The sequence below is a fragment of the Eufriesea mexicana genome, unplaced genomic scaffold (genome assembly GCF_001483705.2).
Source record: "Eufriesea mexicana isolate 0111107269 unplaced genomic scaffold, ASM148370v2 scaffold2645, whole genome shotgun sequence".
Taxonomy (NCBI): Eukaryota; Metazoa; Arthropoda; class Insecta; order Hymenoptera; family Apidae; genus Eufriesea; species Eufriesea mexicana.
Genome location: NW_016910703.1, coordinates 169,291 through 189,834, shown reverse-complemented (window position 1 = coordinate 189,834; position 20,544 = coordinate 169,291). Strand labels below are relative to the sequence as shown.

The following is a 20,544-nucleotide window of genomic DNA, read 5'->3' as shown; positions in this document are numbered from 1 at the left end:
GAAGGTTTCTTGTATATTGTTAGGAAATATTTTGGAAATACTATTATCCATCTTCTCTGTCATTTCTCAATTGGAAATTGAGATACATTGCCGGAGCGAGACAATTTGACTCGTTTACGATTTTATTGCAATATATACAGAAAAATTTAAATAATTTTCTTTGAAACATATTGATACTAAATTTTCATATCTACCCGGTATTCGGCCAAGTAAAGAGTTGATTAATAAAATGGGACGTCTTCCACCGAAGTTCAGATAGAGCTGTCAACCTTTTAATAGGGGTAATCTATTCAGTGACGTTTTCATTGGAAATCTTTGGCAATCTAGCGATCGAACTTGTAGAACAAGAATTTTAAACGCGATCTGTAACAATATGTTGGTTTTTCATAGAATTATAAAATGTATACAAATACTGATTCCTTCCTCTCCCCGCTCCTTAGTTCCAAAAATCCATATTTGCTACACCTATTTTGACGGATGTGAGTCAAATTGACTCATTGAATATTTTTAAAGTTGATCGTTTTACACACGCGTAACTTATTTCTTGTGCATAAAAACTTTTTTTGAACAATCTAATGCGAGAGTCTTCATGTTCAAACTTGTCAATTTGCTAGTTTATGGCCCCTTAGCCCACCGAGGTCCGAGGGTACCACGCGTGCGAACTTACGTTGAGACTGACCCCTTGTTAGCCAAATCCCAAGTACCGTCACCCAACCCTGTCGAATTAGGGTCGTATTGCCTCGCAAAAATCTGCGGAAAATGTATTTTAAAAACGGAATATATATGTAAAAATTGTTTTGTTTTAAGTTTCTTTAAAATAAATTCTTTTTCTTTCTTTTTAGTAACTTTAATTTTAATGTTTGAGTTAAATTGACTCATTTCAGGAAAAATAGTCATATACCCAACCTCTGGAAATTTAGCGTTAATAACGCATGCTCTAAGTAGTGTTACATAGGTTTAGAGTTAATATCGTTTATATTAACGACGTACGATTTTTTGGCTAAAGAAGGGTACGAGTTGAAAAATTCTAAAAATAGTCATATACCCAACCTCTGGAAATTTAGCGTTAATAACGCATGCTCTAAGTAGTGTTCCATAGGTTTAGAGTTAATATCGTTTATATTAACGACATACGATTTTTTGGCTAAAGAAGGGTACGAGTTGAAAAATTTTCTGCTATAAAGCTGATGATATTTTTTGAACAGTGAATAAAAAATCGTATAATAATTAACACGTAGAATTATTTAATTTCGATACCCTGCACACTGTTACTTTATTTTAAATTTGATATATTAATTAATATCGAGCTTCGAAATTTTATCAAATGTCGACTGAAGGGCGCCTCTCGATTGCAAAGGGTTAAATTATTCGATTACTAGCTGATTTAGTCTAAAATATCAGCACCATTCCAAAAATATTAATGAACTTATCAATTAATATCTATTCGATGGAGTTCTCATATTTCTTGCTAAAAGAAAAGCGATAAATCTTCTTAGATTAAAATTTTTAATTTAAACGTGTACTTCAAGAAATTTAATGAATTCCTGATATTAAGACGCGAAAATAATTTGGAATCTGCCACTTTCCAATAAAAATTCCAATTTCCAGTAAGTGATTAAATTTAGAAATATTAAAAGAAATTGTGAAATAATCTTTTAATTTCTTATCCCGCGCATGTACTTGACGATCTATCGCGATATTAAAATAACGAGGATAAATAATTAGATCGTTACTTTATCAGATTCGTGGCAACACTATGAAAGTGCCCCAGTACAAGGTATAAAGGGAGAATGCATAAAGTAGTGGCGTTTAAAATTATGTTAACAATGGCCACTTGGAATAAAAAGCTTAAAAAGAAAGGATTCATTGATATTCTGGATAGCTAAATTGATTAAAGGATTCCTTCTGTATATGAAAGATCCGGGTTCAACCTGTATTCACTAGCCTGATAACCTGATTCTTTTTTCCTGAGAGCTCAATAGCATGAGAATTCAATGGGTGTGTTCAATGAGTTCATTTCAAAACTCGGAAAATTCTGTTCGAATATTCGAATGAGTAGTTCTGATTCGAAATATGGATGGATTTTTAAATTTAGCATGTCGCGTCGAATAGGGACACGATGATCTAAATTGTTAGAAAATTGCCATATGATTTTTGTACATCCTACGTGTCTTCCGTCGATTTCCACTTTATATCGTTTCTCGTTGTGCAACTTTTCAGTTCCTGCCTGCAAATTTTTCGCGAATTTAAGTCATTTTCATTATCCCTATTTACGAGCTGAGAGGAAATTTTTGAAGTCTGGAATTTTGCTTCGGATTTGTCGTTGAAGTAAATTTCGAACATTAATGGGCAAAGTTTGCGCGGTTGGTTATGTAGCTTACGGATCTAGATACTTTTCTCTACATGTAGTATTTCCGTTGCAATATTTCAATCACCGTAATCCACGGCTAGCCAGTAATACGAAGGGTGACCATAAAAAGGTTTTGGGATTAGTTATTTATAACCTGATGCTGCTTCCGCGGCGTGAAATTTGGATTAAAATTGAATACAAAGGAAATATTCATAAACACAAATAGCTTCATAAAAGAGAAAAATTGCTTATATTATTTCACGTCTGGGTGATTCATTTTTAATATCAGTCACCTCTACTGATTTATTAATAAATTCCATTAAAACTGTTATAATCTTTAAAAATTATATTTCATAAAAATAGTAAAAATAATTGATATCAAAACAGGTCTAATAATAATTAAGTAATGAAATACACAATGTCTTTCTCCCTTAACTTATTCAAAATCTCAGTAATCAATATCTTAAAATATAATATATAAATATAATATATTTTCTAAAAATCCTTAAAAAAATTTTCATAAATGTCACATAAATAAAGTCATTTGGAATAGATGCTATAAAACCCTAGATTTTTGCTAATAAACTTCCAAGTCCAATTGTAAGAATTTCCTGCAATCCCAATTCTGCATGCACCTTAGCCATCACGAGCCTTCCAACATCCACCATAAAGCAACAGCACGTGCCGCAATATGGTATTTTAAAAAGGTACTCAATCAGGAACGTATCGGAACGTCCACGTTTTTACAACAAACTCCATCCAAATTCCAATTCTCAGTGGCAAAGGGAGTCTCCCTGACTATGACATGGTCCTCCCATTCGTAAAGCTTCCAATCTTCGGCACGGAGCACGATTGCAGAGATCCGCGACTAGCGGGAGCACGATTCCTTCCTTTCCGGTCGACGACAGCGCGCTCTGTCGGAGATAAGTCGGTTGAACGCGCGATTACGTTGGCGGCACGAGCGTACAGTAAAGACGCGTCACGGTGGCAACGGTCCCTATAAAAAGTAACGGCTACTCGAAATGCCAGGTCCGCGTGTTCTGTGCTTATTACTTTCCGACCGGGAAAACGACTGAAATCTCGGCTCGTAAACTTGCAGCTCCTCGTTAACGATCGCGGTCTTGAAAATGGTTTTCGGAATCGTACGCGTTTCACCGCCACGTGATTGTTGAACGACGCTGAAAGGGAATAGGAGAAGGTTTTGTAGGTTAGGTTGTAACATTAGAAGCTACGCGATATTTCACGAATCATGGACATGGCATGAGGAAGTGATTCGCCAGAAGGGGAATTTATACTCCGGGGATTGTTTAATGTGTCTTTCGAATGTCGTTCGAGGTTAGCGAGTTAGGGTCAGATCATTTTCTTTATGTTGGTACAATTGTGCGAGGATATTATGTTTTACAATGTTTTCATTTGATTCATTTCGAAAAATTACTTTTTGATCCTGTCAGCCTTTGATAGCTTCCTTTTTTATTTTTTATTTTTATTTAGTGTCGCCTTGAGGATAGACATGGTACGGTGGCTCTCTAATTTTTATTCGCGTCAAATTCTATTTATATGAAATTATTTAAATTTGCATTGTCTAAATAGTCCATGTATTAACACTTTTACTAATTATTTTTCAATTATACATCTGCTTCGTTTCAAATATGGAAGATTCATTATTGAGTTTCTGTTTTGACAGTAGCTATAATGTATATTGTCAATCGCTATAATAGTCACTCGAGAATTTATTAGTTTCTCAATTTACTCTTTAAAATTAAAATTTTGTATAAGAGTTTAGAAAATTTAAAATGGAGTAATTTCAGAAAATTCATAGAGTTCGATATTTATTTTACACTAATTATACTATTTAAATAGCTTATATTTGTCAATTTTTCTAATTTCTGCCTATATGTTACATTCTAAATTAAAAATTGCACAAAGTGTACGGATAAAAATAAAAATATATTTTTCGAGTTATTATTCAGTAATCGCACAATATTATTTTCCAAAGCTTCGTTCGTATTACGTACGATACACATATCGCATTATATTCGGGTCAAACTGGAACATGATTACAACGCGATTGCAGCTTGTAATTATTGCAAATCTATTTCTAAATAACACCGACGTGTTGATTTTACGGACAAGATAAATTATTATCTGCGAATTATGGAATATATCCCTTAATTCGATTCATAACTACTGCCATTTGCTGATAATTTTAATTCATCAAAATATTACTCGGATATAAAATCATGTTCCATCGAAATGGAAAATCAATAAAATTACTATAATTGCATCGTTCCCAGTTTTATGAATGTTAAATGATAATTAAGGAATCTGGGCCGTCGAGACATAATAAAAAGTAAGTAATTCGATTTGGCAAAAATTGGAGGAAGAGGGTGAAATCGATATTCAATCGAATGTCTCGTATCTACCTGTGCATATATACATAGCCACATTTGACGAGATTGCCATTTAAGTTCATAATAAAATCGAGTCATAAATATAATACACTTCGTCGTCGATATACGATGTGGATATTAATTGTTCGAAACAGAATACATGATATCCTTGTACACCTCCATTTCGCTAAAATGAAAACTGCCATTCTTGATAATAAAATTTCATTAACACCCCTTTTATCTCTTTTTTCTCCCCCCGTGTTGTTTCACGCAGACACTGCGCCAACGTATACCAGGTCGATGCAATATTTTAATTTCTCCTACTTTTTATACAAATCACAATTTTCCAACCTTTTTGGGTCTCTTTAAAACGTTTCGTCATACTGTATCTTTTTGAAACTAAAATCTTATATATTAGAGATAATGGCTTTTTCCACTACACGTATGTACTACGTCGTAGCAGGGTATGAATCATAGGATTCATGAAGCATAAAAATTTTGTTTGTTTCGCGATTTCGTTGAAAATTCAATGTTTGGAGACTTGAAAACTGAAAATTTTATTTATCTATTTATATTTTCAAATATTTAAAATAATTTTTATTAAAAGCGTGGAAAAATTGTAGAAACGAAAGAATGCTTTATTTATCGTGCAATATTCTAATCGTATTTGAGTAGAGCTTTAATTCTGCTCGAAAGCACGCTTTCTAGCTTTTGTGTTTGAACAACGAATATTTAAGCTGATTATTCTATAATTGAAATCATAATTAGCCGCAGTAATTAGTTGCACCCCAATAATCATAGAATTATATTTTACTAAGGTTTAAAATCGTCCCATTTTTTCCCAATTATTATATTTCTATATTTGTATTTATTATATTATCCCAATTATTATATTTCTATAATTATATTTATTATATTTCTTTAATGGAAATCATAATTAGCCGCAATAATTAGTTGCACCCCAATAATCATAGAATTATATTTTACTAAGGTTTAAAATCGTCCCATTTTTTTCCAATTATCGTTGAAACTGTTGAAATTAAATGACACTGTATTTTTTATCTATATTACTCTAATACTTTATTCCTAACAATTTGGTTCTTACTGTACAAACGCTCTATATACCTTGTCCTATTCGCAACTAACGGAACTGACTCGACTAACGAGGACTGAGATCTGAATACTGACTTATTGCCGAAAATCTTCATATATATACACATCACTCTCCCCACTCCAACTACGGAAGCTCGTATCTACCAATTATATACATATAATTGCCAACAGAAACATTACATAAAGTATACATCTATCTATTCGTCTGTACAGTATAAATAATCTAAAAAGATTCGGAATTCTAAGTGCTTTAACATAGCAACCCTTTCCACCCCTTTCATGGGGATGAACAGATTTTGCTTCCACTTTCCCCGCTTTTTTGCTCGTCTCTTGTAAAATTAATAATAATCGATTCATCCCATAATCCCCGTTTCTCTTAAAATACACTTCATCCGCGAGATACCTGAAATTTATGGACGCGTAGCTCATCATCTGTGAAATAATAATTTTTAATCTTCGCCAGCCTGTTTCGTCCCTGGAATTTATGATTGGCCGCAAACAGAGAAACGTGTGGGTCATTTGCCTATTAACAATTCGTACAACAATAGATGAAATAATATGTTAATTCCTCGGTGCAAATTATGAGAAGTATGGTTGATTCGAACGGTATAGTGAGTTCATAAAATCAATCAAACTTATAGGTACAAGTGTTTTGACATTCAAAGCAATAATTCGATATATTGCGATGAAATAAATCGAATGATTGTCCCTTTATTGCGATTGATTGATAGTACAGTTTCAATTTAATATGGATTCTTCCATTTTGTTGGGTATCACTGAGCAGTGGCGGATTTAGCCTCCACGAGGCCCGATGCGTTACAAACTTTTGGGGCTTCATAAAAATAAATCAATTATGTACGATACACAAAGTATGATAATGACATAATAAATATTTTGTATGCGAGTTTTTGTTATCAGAAGACTAATATACTGAGAAAAAGATAGTCATTCCGCTTAAAATTAATTATATAATTGTCAGAAAATGAGGTCCAAAAATTCTACGAATGGTTTAAAATATGAGGATGAATATTATTCGAAATATTTGACTCCTTTGTCTATAATATCGCGTGAGTCTCGTGGTAAGGAAATGAGGCTAAACCTGAACATGACGGGTGAGAGACGTGATTTGAAGATGGGACCCAACGTAAACATTATTGGTCAAACTCATGGTTAATTTTCGTTGATGTCTTTCTGTCTCACTTACGTGTTATTCTTTGACATATTCAGACAAAATTGCTCGACGTGTGACCAACATTGCCGTTGACTATGACACCCACCATCGAAACTTAAAGGGTTAACCCTTTGCACTCGGCGATTTTTTCGTTACAGGAAAATAGTAATTCGAAGACTTTCTGCCACAAAGTCGACGATATTTCTAAAACAGTAAATAAGAAATCGTATACAAATTGAGACGTAGAATTATTTTACTTCGATATTCCACGCATCGTTGGGTAATTGTAAATTTGATATATTAATTAACATCCATCTTTAGACTCTGATTACATGGAGATTGAGAGGCGCCTCTCGAGTGCCAAGGGTTAAAATATGAAACTTAAAAATAAAATAAAACGTATTATATATAATTTTTTGATCTATATGCTATCTCGGTAGCGAATAAACTTAATAATTCATAAAACAGATAAATTTCCAATTAGGAAAGAAACTTGGACACTGTCAGAAACGGTGAAATCGATTTTAAGTTTTTCAACGTATTCTCTGATCAGTAAGAAACGTTTCAGTGTGGCGAAAGTTCTTCGGAAAATTCTCGTTAATACCGCTTCGTTTTTACCGAAATTAATAATCGGCGAAAAAGAACAGCTCGCGGTAAATAAGAAACTGTCAGGGCGGGTTTGCAAAAAGCAGCAGAAGACAATTTAATTAGAACGACGCGGATTGCCGGGCGATTTGGCGAAAGAAAAACGATGAAAACGCGATGATCGTTAACGCCGGCTATTCAACATTCGCTGGACACAAATTGCAGAGCGTTATGATTGTCATGATTCCGTGGTAATTTATTATTTTCCACAGGCAGAGCAAATTATCGCGATAGATTCGGACACGTGGATCCGTAGCCTGGATTTAAAATATCGTCGCGATCCCCGATTTTTCATTTATTCCTCCATGGTACGATTGAATCGCGTGTCTCTGGTAATTTGTAATAAATAAACTTGCGCAGGTAAATTGAACCGGCAACGATGTGACGGAAATTTTACATATTTTGAAAAGCAGCGAGATTTTCTGCGTATTAATTGGCATGAGAACACGTCGAAAATTCTCCTTAGCCTTCGACCTTTTTTAAGAGACCTTTGCGTTTATGAAATATGCGAAAGCAATCGAGCATTCGTTATTTTATAAATCTTTCATAAAATATATTTTATTAAATATATTTTCGTCGTGTAACCAAATTGAAGTTACACGTGACTTTTTTTTCATAATATTTGATAAATGTAGAATTTGATGAAAACTCGTGACACGAATTTTTCTGGGAAAAGTTCTCTCAATAAATTCTGTCATGCAGTTTGTATTTACTGCAGCATTATTTGTAGCTACCAGGATAATAAAAATTTAGGGTTTGTAATGCAATTTTATATATAGAAAAAAATAGAAATGAATCTGTCAAAATAATTTGTAAATATTCGAACGAGTGAAATAGCATATGAGGACGCTTCTCAGTAGTGCAATATACAATAGTTCTTACTAACTATTATATAAATACATTTGCACTGGTTTATCTTCTTTTTATTTTATTTTAACCTTTCTAAACTCGTACTGTTTCTCAAAACACATTTGATAGTCGAAGAATTTCAATCTTCAAATATTCACATTCCACCCTGACCTCCAGTAGTCAAACCAGGCATAAATGAAACGTCGGAAAATTTTAGTAGAGAACTCGCGTAATAATTCATACAGTGCAAATGAAGTTTCGCGATACAGCGTTATAGGCTTGCCAGCTTCATCAGAGTACATCAGAACACAATTTGTCCAAAGTTCTCATTAACCATCCCTTTCATACAGGTACGACCTTTGACCGTGCCTCAACTTCGCCGACGTCTGAGGCACAACCTGTGCGAAGATCTGCTTTCTTTCCCTTCGTACAACTCTTATTTTAATTCTCGTATAATCAAACCCGAAAATGGAACCAGATTTGACACGAGAATTATTTAATTAGATGTAATATAGACACCGTAAATCCCATCAACGGTAACCGCATTAGACCATTGTAGCAAATAATCAAATTACCCGGTCAACGAGATTATCAGTGAAACACGGTTAATTAATTTCGAATCAACAAGTGCCATTTATCTGTAAAGCCTGTCAGCGAGGAAAAAAGCTCGCTGCCCGGAATCACGTTGAACGAAAACTAGCTTGTAACCCAAGATCACACCCGTCCGAGTGACCATCAATCACGGAAGATTAAGCTGACTGGTCGGGTCATTCGTAGCTCGGTCAGGAATATGTTGAGAACTCTTCGACGATCTATCAAGTGTCTAGGCTTGGGCATGGCTCGTTAAAGCGGTTGGAAGTTAACGATTCCTACGCGAGTCCAGGTGTAGAAACGACGTTCCGCGAATGGAAGCGAAACCTCACGGCAAACAAAACCCTCGAAACCACTCGGTACAGCTCGTACACCCGCCGGGTACTTTCCACTGGACTCTGTTTGACAGAGTTTAGGTGGCCAGTTTGTAAATCGGGTTGAAGGAAAAATCAAGGTGGTCCGCAAGCAGAGGGGAAAGAAGCTCGCGGAATGGGTCGGAGGTTTAATTAATTGGACTTAAGTAACCGACTATAAAATAGTTGGCGTGTCGAGGTGGCGCGCACGCTGCTCGAGAATCGAGAAGCAGTCGGCCCCGTTAGCGGACTAAGAGTTTAACCGAGTCGGGGTGAGGGGTCAGAGGGTGGCCAAGGAGTGGAGGTACCTTTAATGAGCTTGATAATGGGCTGGTTATGTAGTCCTCCAGTTCTCCCGGCCGATAGCCCTCCGTCCTTCCCTACGTTCGCTCACCGTTTTCTGCACCGCTCATTGATTTCACGAGGCGAGGTTAATCGGGTTGCGCGAATTCGGTATTTCACCGAGGTTCTCCGGGCTCTTACTTAAGTTTAAACACTTGCTCGAGAGAAAGCCAGTTAATTGGGCGTCCCGGGTCTGCCGATTTCGCTCTATCCGATCGTTTTCGGTCCACCATGCAGCCACGTCGCGGCTTTTCAATCGCGCGTCACCGTATTATGCTTCCGGGTGAGAAAGAGGCTGGAATAGGTGGGACGCGTTAATTCGCCCCGCAGTGTGGAATTCATTTGTGCCGAGTCACCGACCTAAGTCTATTTCTGATCCCATCGAACAAAAAGCACACGGTCGGATAATAAAACTGGGTCGAATAGTTGCGCGGGAAGCCTGCCTCGATAGTAGTTCCACTCGCGTTCCGATTCACCTCCGCCGTTTAATTGTAGCTTTGACATCTTTCAGCGCCGCGTCAGCTCAGACAATGTCGCCGTTTGTCGCGTTGGTATCGGGCCTAATCGCTCCGCTATTCGACTATCCAATATCCGGCATTGATTTTCCAACCGGTGCTTTCGTAGTAACTAATTGTTGGCCAATCTCTTGGCAAATGTTTGCGCGCTGTGTTCGAGAACGCGTCGAAAATTTACGACGATGTTAGCGCCAGATTTTCTTCTCTATTAAATCCAAGCTGAGAATCAGTCGGGTATGGACATTTATCGCCTATTAACTCTATAATACACGCGAAAGGACACTCTCCATATGAAATTTCGAATAATTTAAAAATATGCCAAGTGTCAAAATGAAATATTCATATCACCGAGCAGAAAAGCTTCGAATTTCTAGCTTCCTATGACAGTGATAACATCGAGTGGAGGAAAGTTAAATTTCCATCGTGTGAAACATTCAACGGATCAAAATTTGCGTTCTTAACCCGAATCTCTTGGCAGGGAATAGGTAATTGGATATTGATTACCATTTTAATCAATTTTTCTATCGCGAATTCTATTATGCTACCCAGAGAAAATTCGTTCCTTTGGCTACACATCGCATTTTTAAATGAAATAATTTATCAAACTATCGATTTTTGCCATTACTCGTATTTCTTGTCCGCAGTGCCGCTAGGTAAAATTAATATTGCATCCGGTTGAAATTCAAAACTTCGGTGTTTGAAATAGGAAAAGATTCATACAGGGAAATTGAAATTTGATTCATCGATTCTCTCGAATAGAATAACGAACGGTGTATCCGATATTAACTAGTCTCCTCTTAAATTTATTAATCATTTTTACCCGTATTAAACGTGGCTAATAACGCGCATAATTTCATCTTAAAACTAGGACGAGGCACGTTTATGACAAAGGTACTATTGTACAAGATATTACATGAAAGAGGCATGCAACCGAGTGAACTCCATTCCTCGAAATAAGGGATGAAAGGAATAAATTTTACTGAAATCGATGTCAATCAACCGTGCATACTCGAGGGCAAATTTGCAACTGATTCGCAAGATTAGTTAGCTACAATGATAGTTAATATTCATCGCAAACGGCCAAACAAGTTAAGAGGTCAATGAAGTTGGAGTGCAGAGTAGTCTTGTTGCGATTTCCCTTAATATATCGATTCACGAACTGCGACAAGCCGATTGATGTTCGGAGCTGAATGGCTGTCACGATATATTTAAGCTATTTGCATTTTAAATTTCCTCGAAACGTTGTCTCAGATACGATCAACGAATTTCCATTCTTCCTGTGAATCTTAGTTCTATGACTTTTATTCTCGTTAGGCTGATTCTTATTTTCTTGACATCTGAAATTTGCTCTGACAAACTGTCAGGAAACGAGTACTAAAATTCTCTGAGTTTTATGTTTTTAATTTTATACTCCCTTAACCCTTTGCACTCGAGAGGCGACTCTCAGTCACCATTTAATCAAATTCTATAGATCATTGTTAATTAATATCTCAAATTTAAGATTGTCCAATGACGCATGCAATATCGGGGTAAAATAATTCTGTCTTACAATTAATCTGCACTTCTTAGATACCGTTTTGAAAATATCATCGACTTTATATTTCTGTAACGAAAATATCGCCGAGTGCAAAGGGTCAATATTTTTTCGTAAAACTGTATTAAGTATAAAATTATGCTTAAGTTTCGTAATGGAAGGATCAGAATCTATTGGATTGCTATATCCATTCCAATTTCTATAGGTTTTTGATTAAAATTTTCAATTGTATATATGGTGAGCTAATATTTTAACATAAACGAAGGGATCAGAACCTATTGGATTGCTATAGCCATTCCTTTTAAATATTTCGCGCCTTGGAGAGTGTTCGCGGCGTGTTGACCACATTCAAAAGTTGCTATGTTTTATACGTTGAGAATGTTGGTCGGCCTTAATATATGGTGTTCAGTGCCCACGTGCAATAGGATTCTAATAAAATCGGTATGAATCGTTCCGAATATACGGCTATATTATTAAGAACCTGTTTCAACTTCCACCTCCTAATATTATATTAACCCTCTGCACTCGAGAGGCGCCCTTTAGTCACCACTTGATCAAATTTCGAAGATCGATATTAATTAATATGTCAAATTTAAGATAATGCAATGGTGTGCGAAATATCGAAATCAAATAATTCCATGTTTTAATTATACGGTTTCTTATTCAATGCTCAAAAAAACATCGTCAGCTTTATAGCAGAAAATCTTTGAACTCCTACTCTTCTTTAATCAAAAATCGTCGAGTGCAAAGGGTTAATAATTCCAATTCCTATAGATTTTTGTTTAAAATTTTCAATTGTATGGACGTATCGTATTCAACGATATTAACAATTACAATATTTTTCTACAGTTTCCATTTAATATTGATCCTGCCGTTCGAGGCTAAATTCCTAGAAGCATTTCTGATCCCCTGTACTTCTAATAATACCAGCTCGTATAAGTAAATATCGAAATAACACTGTATCTAGATTTACCACGTATACACATTAGCCGAAGATGTTCCATAATGTTCCACGCTTGGTATATTCAGCACATGATCCATAGACCAGAACATAATCTCCTCATTAGTGAGAACGATTAAAAGTTTACGGTGTGTGAATTGTAGCGGAGTTGGTAGTTCTCAAGCTGTTTTCCTAGTTAATCCCGTCATCAATTTGCCCGCTTCAAGTTTATTAGAGCCAATAATGGTAGCAAAAGCGATAGACTTGTCCGCAGAATTTTCTCTGACAGCGAAAAGACTGGTAATCGTTTAATCTCAAATCCAATTTACTCGTGACCAAAATTTATATATTTATATTCGCGATAAACTTGGTGGCGATCTCGGGAGATATAAGTATTTGTTCAAAAATGCAGCGTTTCAAGGTGTTTGTCTCTATTCGCTGGGAGAACGAGGCTGGGTACGGTTCGAGTGAATAATAACCGTGGTGCAGGGAAGCACTGTTTGCCTAACCGTGCACGAAGAAAGATTGTTTACTTCTCATTCATCCCGTGAAACCGAGTAAAAGTGATGAGAGAACGTACTTGTTAAACGTTCAGTCAATAGACACTATCGTGGAGCTTGCCATGGAAGAATTTCACCAACGTCAGCAAGTCAGAGGTCTCTCAAGACAGGATCAGCCAGGATATCATTATTCGAGGCAGACTTATCGCGTGGCTCCATCACTGCGCGATCCTTTATGTTAATAGGAAGGGTCAAAATTCTACTGGAATCAGGAAATCCTGGAAGCTTTTCCCACTGTTAATGACTAAGGGTGAACCGGCTATAGTGGGGAATCAATTAAGGAACTAGGTTGAAGCTGGGAATAAAGTGGTGTAACTAGAATGTAGCATAGCTTTGAATTCTTTTGTGCTGTCATTACAAAAAATAAAAGAAATAAAGGAAACAGAAATACGTTATAATTACAACGTTAATAATTTCTTTTTCTTTCCATTTAAATTACTAATTTCATTTCAAAATTGTCTTATTTTTATTTATCCCGAAACTAATTAATGAACTAGATTCAAGCTGGAAATAAAGTGGTGTAACTAAAATGGAGAATAGCTTAAAATAATTTTGTACTTTCATTAAAAAAAAAAAAGAAAAGGAATTACGTTATAATTACAATGTCAATAATTTTTCTATGCCATTTAAATTACTAATTTAATTTAAAAATCGTTTCATTTTTATTTATCCCGAAGCAGTTTATGCGAGTGTTGGTTTTATATGTGCGAATGCGAATGAGGTTGAATAAGCGAAACTCATTTACAATGATATAAATATATAATAATGTTTAGAAGAATGAAATTTAGATTAACCCTGTGCACTTGGCGATCTTTTCGTTACAGAAACATAGTAATTTCGAGACTTTTTGCCATAAAGCCGACGATATTTTCAAAACGGTAAATAAGAGGTGTAAATTAACAATAAGAATTATTAGAATTATTTTACCTCGATATTTCACACGTCGTTGGGCAATTTTAAATTCGAGATATTAATTAATAACGATCTTTAGAATCTGATTAATTGGCGACTGAGCATCGCCTCTCGAGTGTAAAGAGTTAATGACAGTGAGAGAGAAAGAAGAATTTTCTTGAAAGTATCAATTTTTTTTTTTTATTTGAAATAGTTTATTGCAAATTGTTTTCGTTATTTCAATATTTTTATCTAATTTTTATCTACTAACGTGTTAACTGTTAAATAACGTAGAAGATATTGGCGTCCATTTCTATCCACAGTTTAATCTTCCGCTAGTATTTTAATTCCTATTAACTCTCGTCACGTAATAAACGTAAAAGGACTCGTGCAAACCCTGTCTATTTCCAATTATCAGGCAAAAATTCATACCCATTTCTTCATTCGCTTGTTACTCGATCAACGAACGCGATAACAACGCCTCTCCGATGAAAACTGTTCAAAGTGTTCCGTAATAAATACAGAATTTACCTTCGAAACAACCCTTCCGTGACTCGAATGCTGATCGCGCGAAAATTCAATAGCACGATGTCGCCGTTAAAAAGAAAATAAAAAAAAAAGAAAAAGGAGGGAAAGGAGGGAAAAGAGAACAATGGAGGAAAAAATGGTATTTATCTCAATTGCGAGGAAAAATTTTTGACCGATTCGAGCAGCAGATAGCAGTTTTATCCGTGCAAAAGGTCGACGAGGGACAGCATGTCGCGAATTACAGCTGTGCTGGCACGTATTCGAAAGCGATCGCGGTCACGCATCGTCCTGAATGAGCCACGTGTGGATATTTCATAAGTTGAGCGCGGTGATTTATTGCACGGCTGGTGATTTTTCATCCGGCAAGCTACTGGAATGAAGTGATTGATTGTGCCGCGAAGGAGCATCGTCGAAAAGCGAGGGGTGGGTCTGAATTTTTATTTATCACGGCCACCTTCGTACGGATGAAAGGCCGCTGTCACCAATTGGCTCGCGGAATTGCGTATTTACTTCATCTGCTCGATTTAATGCACCCCGACGTTTGCCACCGATGCGGTTATAGACGCATCGCGAGTGTGCGGAACGCGAGTACAGAAGCTCGAACGCAGAAACGAAAGCTGGTAGATAGAAATCGATCACTTGACGAGAGTTTGATTGCTCTGAGCAATCGGGATGCCTAAAGTATCTCTTTTTATTTTCAACGTTCCTCCTTCCTTCCGATAGAGTTGGTAATGATTGAAGTGGACGGTCATGTAAACAGAGTATGACACTCGACTGCAGTCGGAACAGAGAAATCCTTGCGATAGATGAAACTACTTATGCCATTTATTAGTCGATATTCCCGGAGTCTTGACTTTTCAAGAGGGACTCTGAGTTTTGGAGAAAAGGAAGAGTCGAGGCTGTAACATGAAATTAAAGGGAAAATCAGGTAACCGCTTCTTCGTATTCAGCATGACGGCCGGTTTTATTTGGTCCAGAAATTGGGTTATCATATCTATTTCGAGTGAAGATAGAAAGGAGGAAAATTCTGCTCTGTTTAACAAGCTCCATCAGCCTGGTCCCTTTGATCTTTTTGCAAATACATCGATCGTAAAGAACTTTTCTCCACTTAGCAGCCTTCGTCATTTTGTAACGCGATTCATCCACTTGGGAAGAATTGAAAAAAGAAAGCTCACTACGTGATCGTTTAAATCTGATCACTTGAATCAGAACATCGTAGCCTTATCCTTGTTTTATCGTAGAAGCAAGACACCGTTACGGTCTTTCAACAGCCAGGTCTTAGTATGAAACAATTCGGCATCGGAATTTTCCTATCCATGTCTTCTGCATGTTTGAAAACGTTCACTTTTGTTATGACTTCTCGCGTCGCGGAACACGAGAATCCTGGAAATCCCTAATTTAACGAAATTAGGCGACGGCTCTTAAGACTTGGCTGACAATAGGCCTGAGGGCTCCACGTGGTCCACACGCGTTGCAAGCCTCGGGTCCTAGCGAGGGGCCATAAACGGCCGATGGGTTCACCAGCGCGCGGGTGGATCCTTCTTACCTCACCTTAATCGTTTGAATCCCAGAAGCTTTGGAAAAACACGGTCGTAAAACCCCGAACAGCGCGATAACGCTTGCCTTAATCGAGTGCGATGAAGTCCAAACAGCGCGATGGCGTTTGTTTAATTTTATATCAAAAAATCACAATCGTCGCGATATGCTTGTTGGTGCTATGTGACGTGCTTCAGCAAAGTTGAGCGCGCCTGAAGAGCGCGATCGCGCTGCTTGGGACTCAAACGGTTAAAAGAAAGGGTTCCCTCCACGAACGTCTTCGTTTCGGAGGATCTTCCTCCCCTTCCTTCAAGATGACCGATTTGCGAATCAAGGGAACGCCCTTGGTCCAATTAGCCAATAATATTTGACGAGCTCTCGATTTTTCCTGAGACCGATCTTAGGAAAATCGAGGAGAAGAGTTCTAAACAAACCTTCAAAGAGATCAATTGGAGCCTACCAATCGAGACCTCCAAGAGTTCAGTTCCTATCGTTGTACAGAGTCTAGCGTTAGACTCTAGCCGAGATCTTCCTTTCCCTCGTACTAACAATAGCTGTCCAATATTAATTTGGCGGACAACATAATGAGATCGCGAAACGACCTTACAACCCTTTAGAATTTGCCCAAAATTTAATCGCGACGCGACATCCTAGTCTTCGAAATATTCACTGGCGCGGTGATAAATTGTGCTATATAGACGGAAATTTTCTGGATTGTTTGACGTTTTCGTTGCGCTATCAGCGAGAAGCGTATAAATTTCGCTAGCCAGCGGTAAACGCTGGCTAATTTCGCGAGCCAGCAGCACGCGTTGGAACAGACCGCGATAAAGCTAGAACGGTGCAAATAGGTTGCGATGCTAAGCAAGCGGTCCGTGGACAGAAAAAGCAAATTGATATCGGAAAAAGGTGGACGCAGGAAAGGGGACACAATGTAAGAGTCGCGATACCGCGCGATGAAAATGTGCCAATGATAAATGTTACTTTTTCCAGGCGGTGTACGCCGTCGACGTTTCCGCGCGATTCATCATTGGTAATTAGGCGTGAAACTCGTGCACACACGTGTACCGTGGGGACTCGGAAAGAAGTCTTTTCCACGTCACGAGCAACAGGAAACGTTTGACTTCTTTGATGTCTCCAAATCGCTATTTTCAGAGACGAATCCTATGGAGTCCTCGCTGTTGGGTTCTTGGTGACGTAAGCTGACATTCCGGGAGAATAAGTTAGACCCGTCGCAACGATTTCCATCTTATGTCACTGATAAATGTACTGGATTTTCGTTCGTGACATTGTCTCGTATCGTTCCCAATCTCTCGGGAACGGAGTTTCGAGAATTTTTTCGATTTTATAGTTTGAATATACTCTTTGTTATATAATAGCTAGCGAATTGTTGATAATAGTAATATTTTTAATATAAATTGATCTAAGTTGGGGTTCAATCAGTCTCTTGTTCTTCGTGAGAGACTCGTGTCAATCCCTATTCTGTGCATTATGTTCTATACGTTGTCTAATTCGATGTCATGATCAAAAATCGTAGGCAACTGCTCAAAGAATGAAATCGAGATAAGCTATATGAATTTCAATTTACATTGATGATTCGCATATCTGATCTACTCTGTGAGCTGTTCCTTGATTGGTACATCGATAGATAATAGTGGCATTTTCAATATATATTGGTCTAAGTAAGAAACCAATCAGATTCGTATTCTTCATGAAAGACTCCTGTCAATCCTCATTCTGTGCATTATGTTCTATGCACTGTCTAATTCGATATCGTGATCAAAAATCGTAGGTCACTGCTCAAAGAATGAAATCGAGACTAGCTACATTGTCATGGATTTCAATTTAGTTGACAATTCACGTACCTGACCTGCAGTAATTCATTGTGTTAGTACTCTGTACCACTTCACTGTCAATTTTGATTTGTACATCGATAGATAGTATTTAAATTTTTAATATATATTAATTTAGTAGAAGCCCAATCAGACTTCTATTTTTCATGAAAAATTCGTGTCAATCTGTGTTTTGTGCAATCTTGTCCTATACGTTGCTTAATTCGATTTCGTGACCAAAAATCGTAAGGCACTGCTCAAAGACTGAAATTGAGAAAAGCTACATTATCATGAATTTCAATTTGCGTTGACGACTCACATACCTGACCTCCGATAATTCTTTAAGTCGTTCCATTGTGTCACTACTTTGAACTACTTCACCATTGTCAATTTTGATTTGTACATCGATAGATAATATTGAAATTTTTAATATATATATTAATCTAAGTAGGAGTCCAATTAGGCTCGTATTCTTCATGAGAAACTCATGTCAATCTATGTTCTATGCCCTATGTTGTCCTATACGTTGCCTAATTCGATTTCGTGACCAAAAATCGTAAGGCACTGCTCAAAGACTGAAATTGAGAAAAGCTACATTGTCATGAATTTCAATTTGCGTTGACGACTCACATACCTGACCTACCGTAATTCTTTGAGTCGTTCCTTCGTATTGTTCCTTTGTGTTACTACTCTGTGCCACTCTGCCACTGTACGCCATTGTACTATTCCATTAAATCTTCTCATCACGCGATGCTTCGTGATCCAATTTGTACATCTGATACAAAAAGTATCAAAGGACCAATGACAAAAATTTGTATTTATCTCAGGGTGATCTTGTTACTCGTATGCATCGCAAGGAACTTCTTCCTATCTCGATCCCTCTTCTACACGATACACGACCCTGATATGTAGGTCACTTGACCAAAGATGGAATGGTACCTGCCCAGTGAAGGAAGCCGATAGAAAAGGAAAAGGTGCCAGAGGAAAAAGCTGTGGTATAATAAAGGAAGATATCTGGAAGAATATTAACACTACCGTTCTACGTAAACAGTTTCAGTGCGTGGCCAGGAAATCGATAGAAACACACGTTAATGATGGTCGGAACGCGCTGCTTTTCAGGGCTTTCATGCGAGTTGTTGATTCGCGACTGCGTCCATGAAGAAGATCGCAGTGAAACGAAACAGTACTCGAAGTACTTGAACTCCGTTCCTTGTTGATGGATAGGTATACGCGTGTTTATGCTTCTTGAAACGGGGCCGGCAGGAAAACATGGCGGCCGATTAAAGGCAGGAGGATTATTTGATGATAGCGTGGTTAAACGGACGCGACTGGAACATTATTGCGTTACAGAATATCATCGTTATAACTCGCCAACTGAACATTTTCTGCAGCAATGGAAATTTAAATTGCAAGCTCGCGGTTATATTCGCGTTATTAGTGTAATGGAAGAAGAGGATTTCGATAGTCGTTAGCTGGATCTGTGGCGATGCTACTTTTTGAGAATATTCGGGTCATTAGTACCTTTGTTATTTAATAATTAATGATTATTTCATTCGTATATTCTGCTTCGTTATAATATGCCAAACCTTTTGTTAGAGACATCGTTAACTTGGATCTCGATGATGATCTCGAATTTTGATTTTAATTATGATATGAAAACAAGAATGGAAAATTCATTCTTCGTTATTAATTTACTATTAAAACATACTTCATGTATTGTAGTATATATTACTATTAAAACGTACACAAACATTGTGTATAATTAGACTAGCTTCAGGTTTATCTTGTATCTCTTTTGTTTATATTATGTAATAATAAAGTTATAATTGGTACAGTAAAATTCAGTTTAATGGAAAATAGATTTTCTAAATTAACGTAAGAAAAATTAACATAAGAAATTAATATTGTAATATTTGCAACAAATAGAAACATCCTTCGTTTAGTCATGACTCGAATATTATTGGAATTAGAAGGTACAGCTGGTCATTTATGGTTGAGTATATTTCTGGTATACAATACTGAATTCTTAGTTCGATTATTATCACCATCGTACATTCAGTCGAATGGAATCGATGTCTTCAACCGCACACTTCAGATACTGCTTTACTTGCGTGCAGTAGTACAACTCAATAATTGGACCAACAACGTACTCCACGAGTATTTATAACCGGATCCTTTAAGAATAATTTAACTGAAATAACAAGGCAAGGAATAATCAGATAAAAGGCCAAAGCATCGTGAAGCTCTGTATCAAGAAAATATTAAAAAATTCAAAATATTTCATCCGCAAATTTTATTAATTAGTAAAAGCAATATTCCATCCTTACTCCAACCTTCTATCATAATTCAACGCAAGAATCCACTTACTGTGAAATCCATATTGACGTCATAACTCTTTCAAGGATCT

General features: G+C 36.8%; 1 protein-coding gene across 1 annotated transcript in view; it reads right to left on the bottom strand.

The window, feature by feature from the left end:
- LOC108550244 (neurotrimin) overlaps nucleotides 1–18,855 on the bottom strand; it is a 180,814-nt gene extending 161,959 nt beyond the window's left edge. The window contains exons 1-2 of the mRNA XM_017903941.1: nucleotides 18,772–18,855; nucleotides 18,461–18,609 (exon numbers count right to left, since the gene is read on the bottom strand). Of these exons, the coding sequence (XP_017759430.1) occupies nucleotides 18,461–18,609; nucleotides 18,772–18,855 (233 nt within the window). The remainder of the gene's footprint in view (nucleotides 1–18,460; nucleotides 18,610–18,771) is intronic.
- Nucleotides 18,856–20,544: the final 1,689 nt, after the last annotated feature.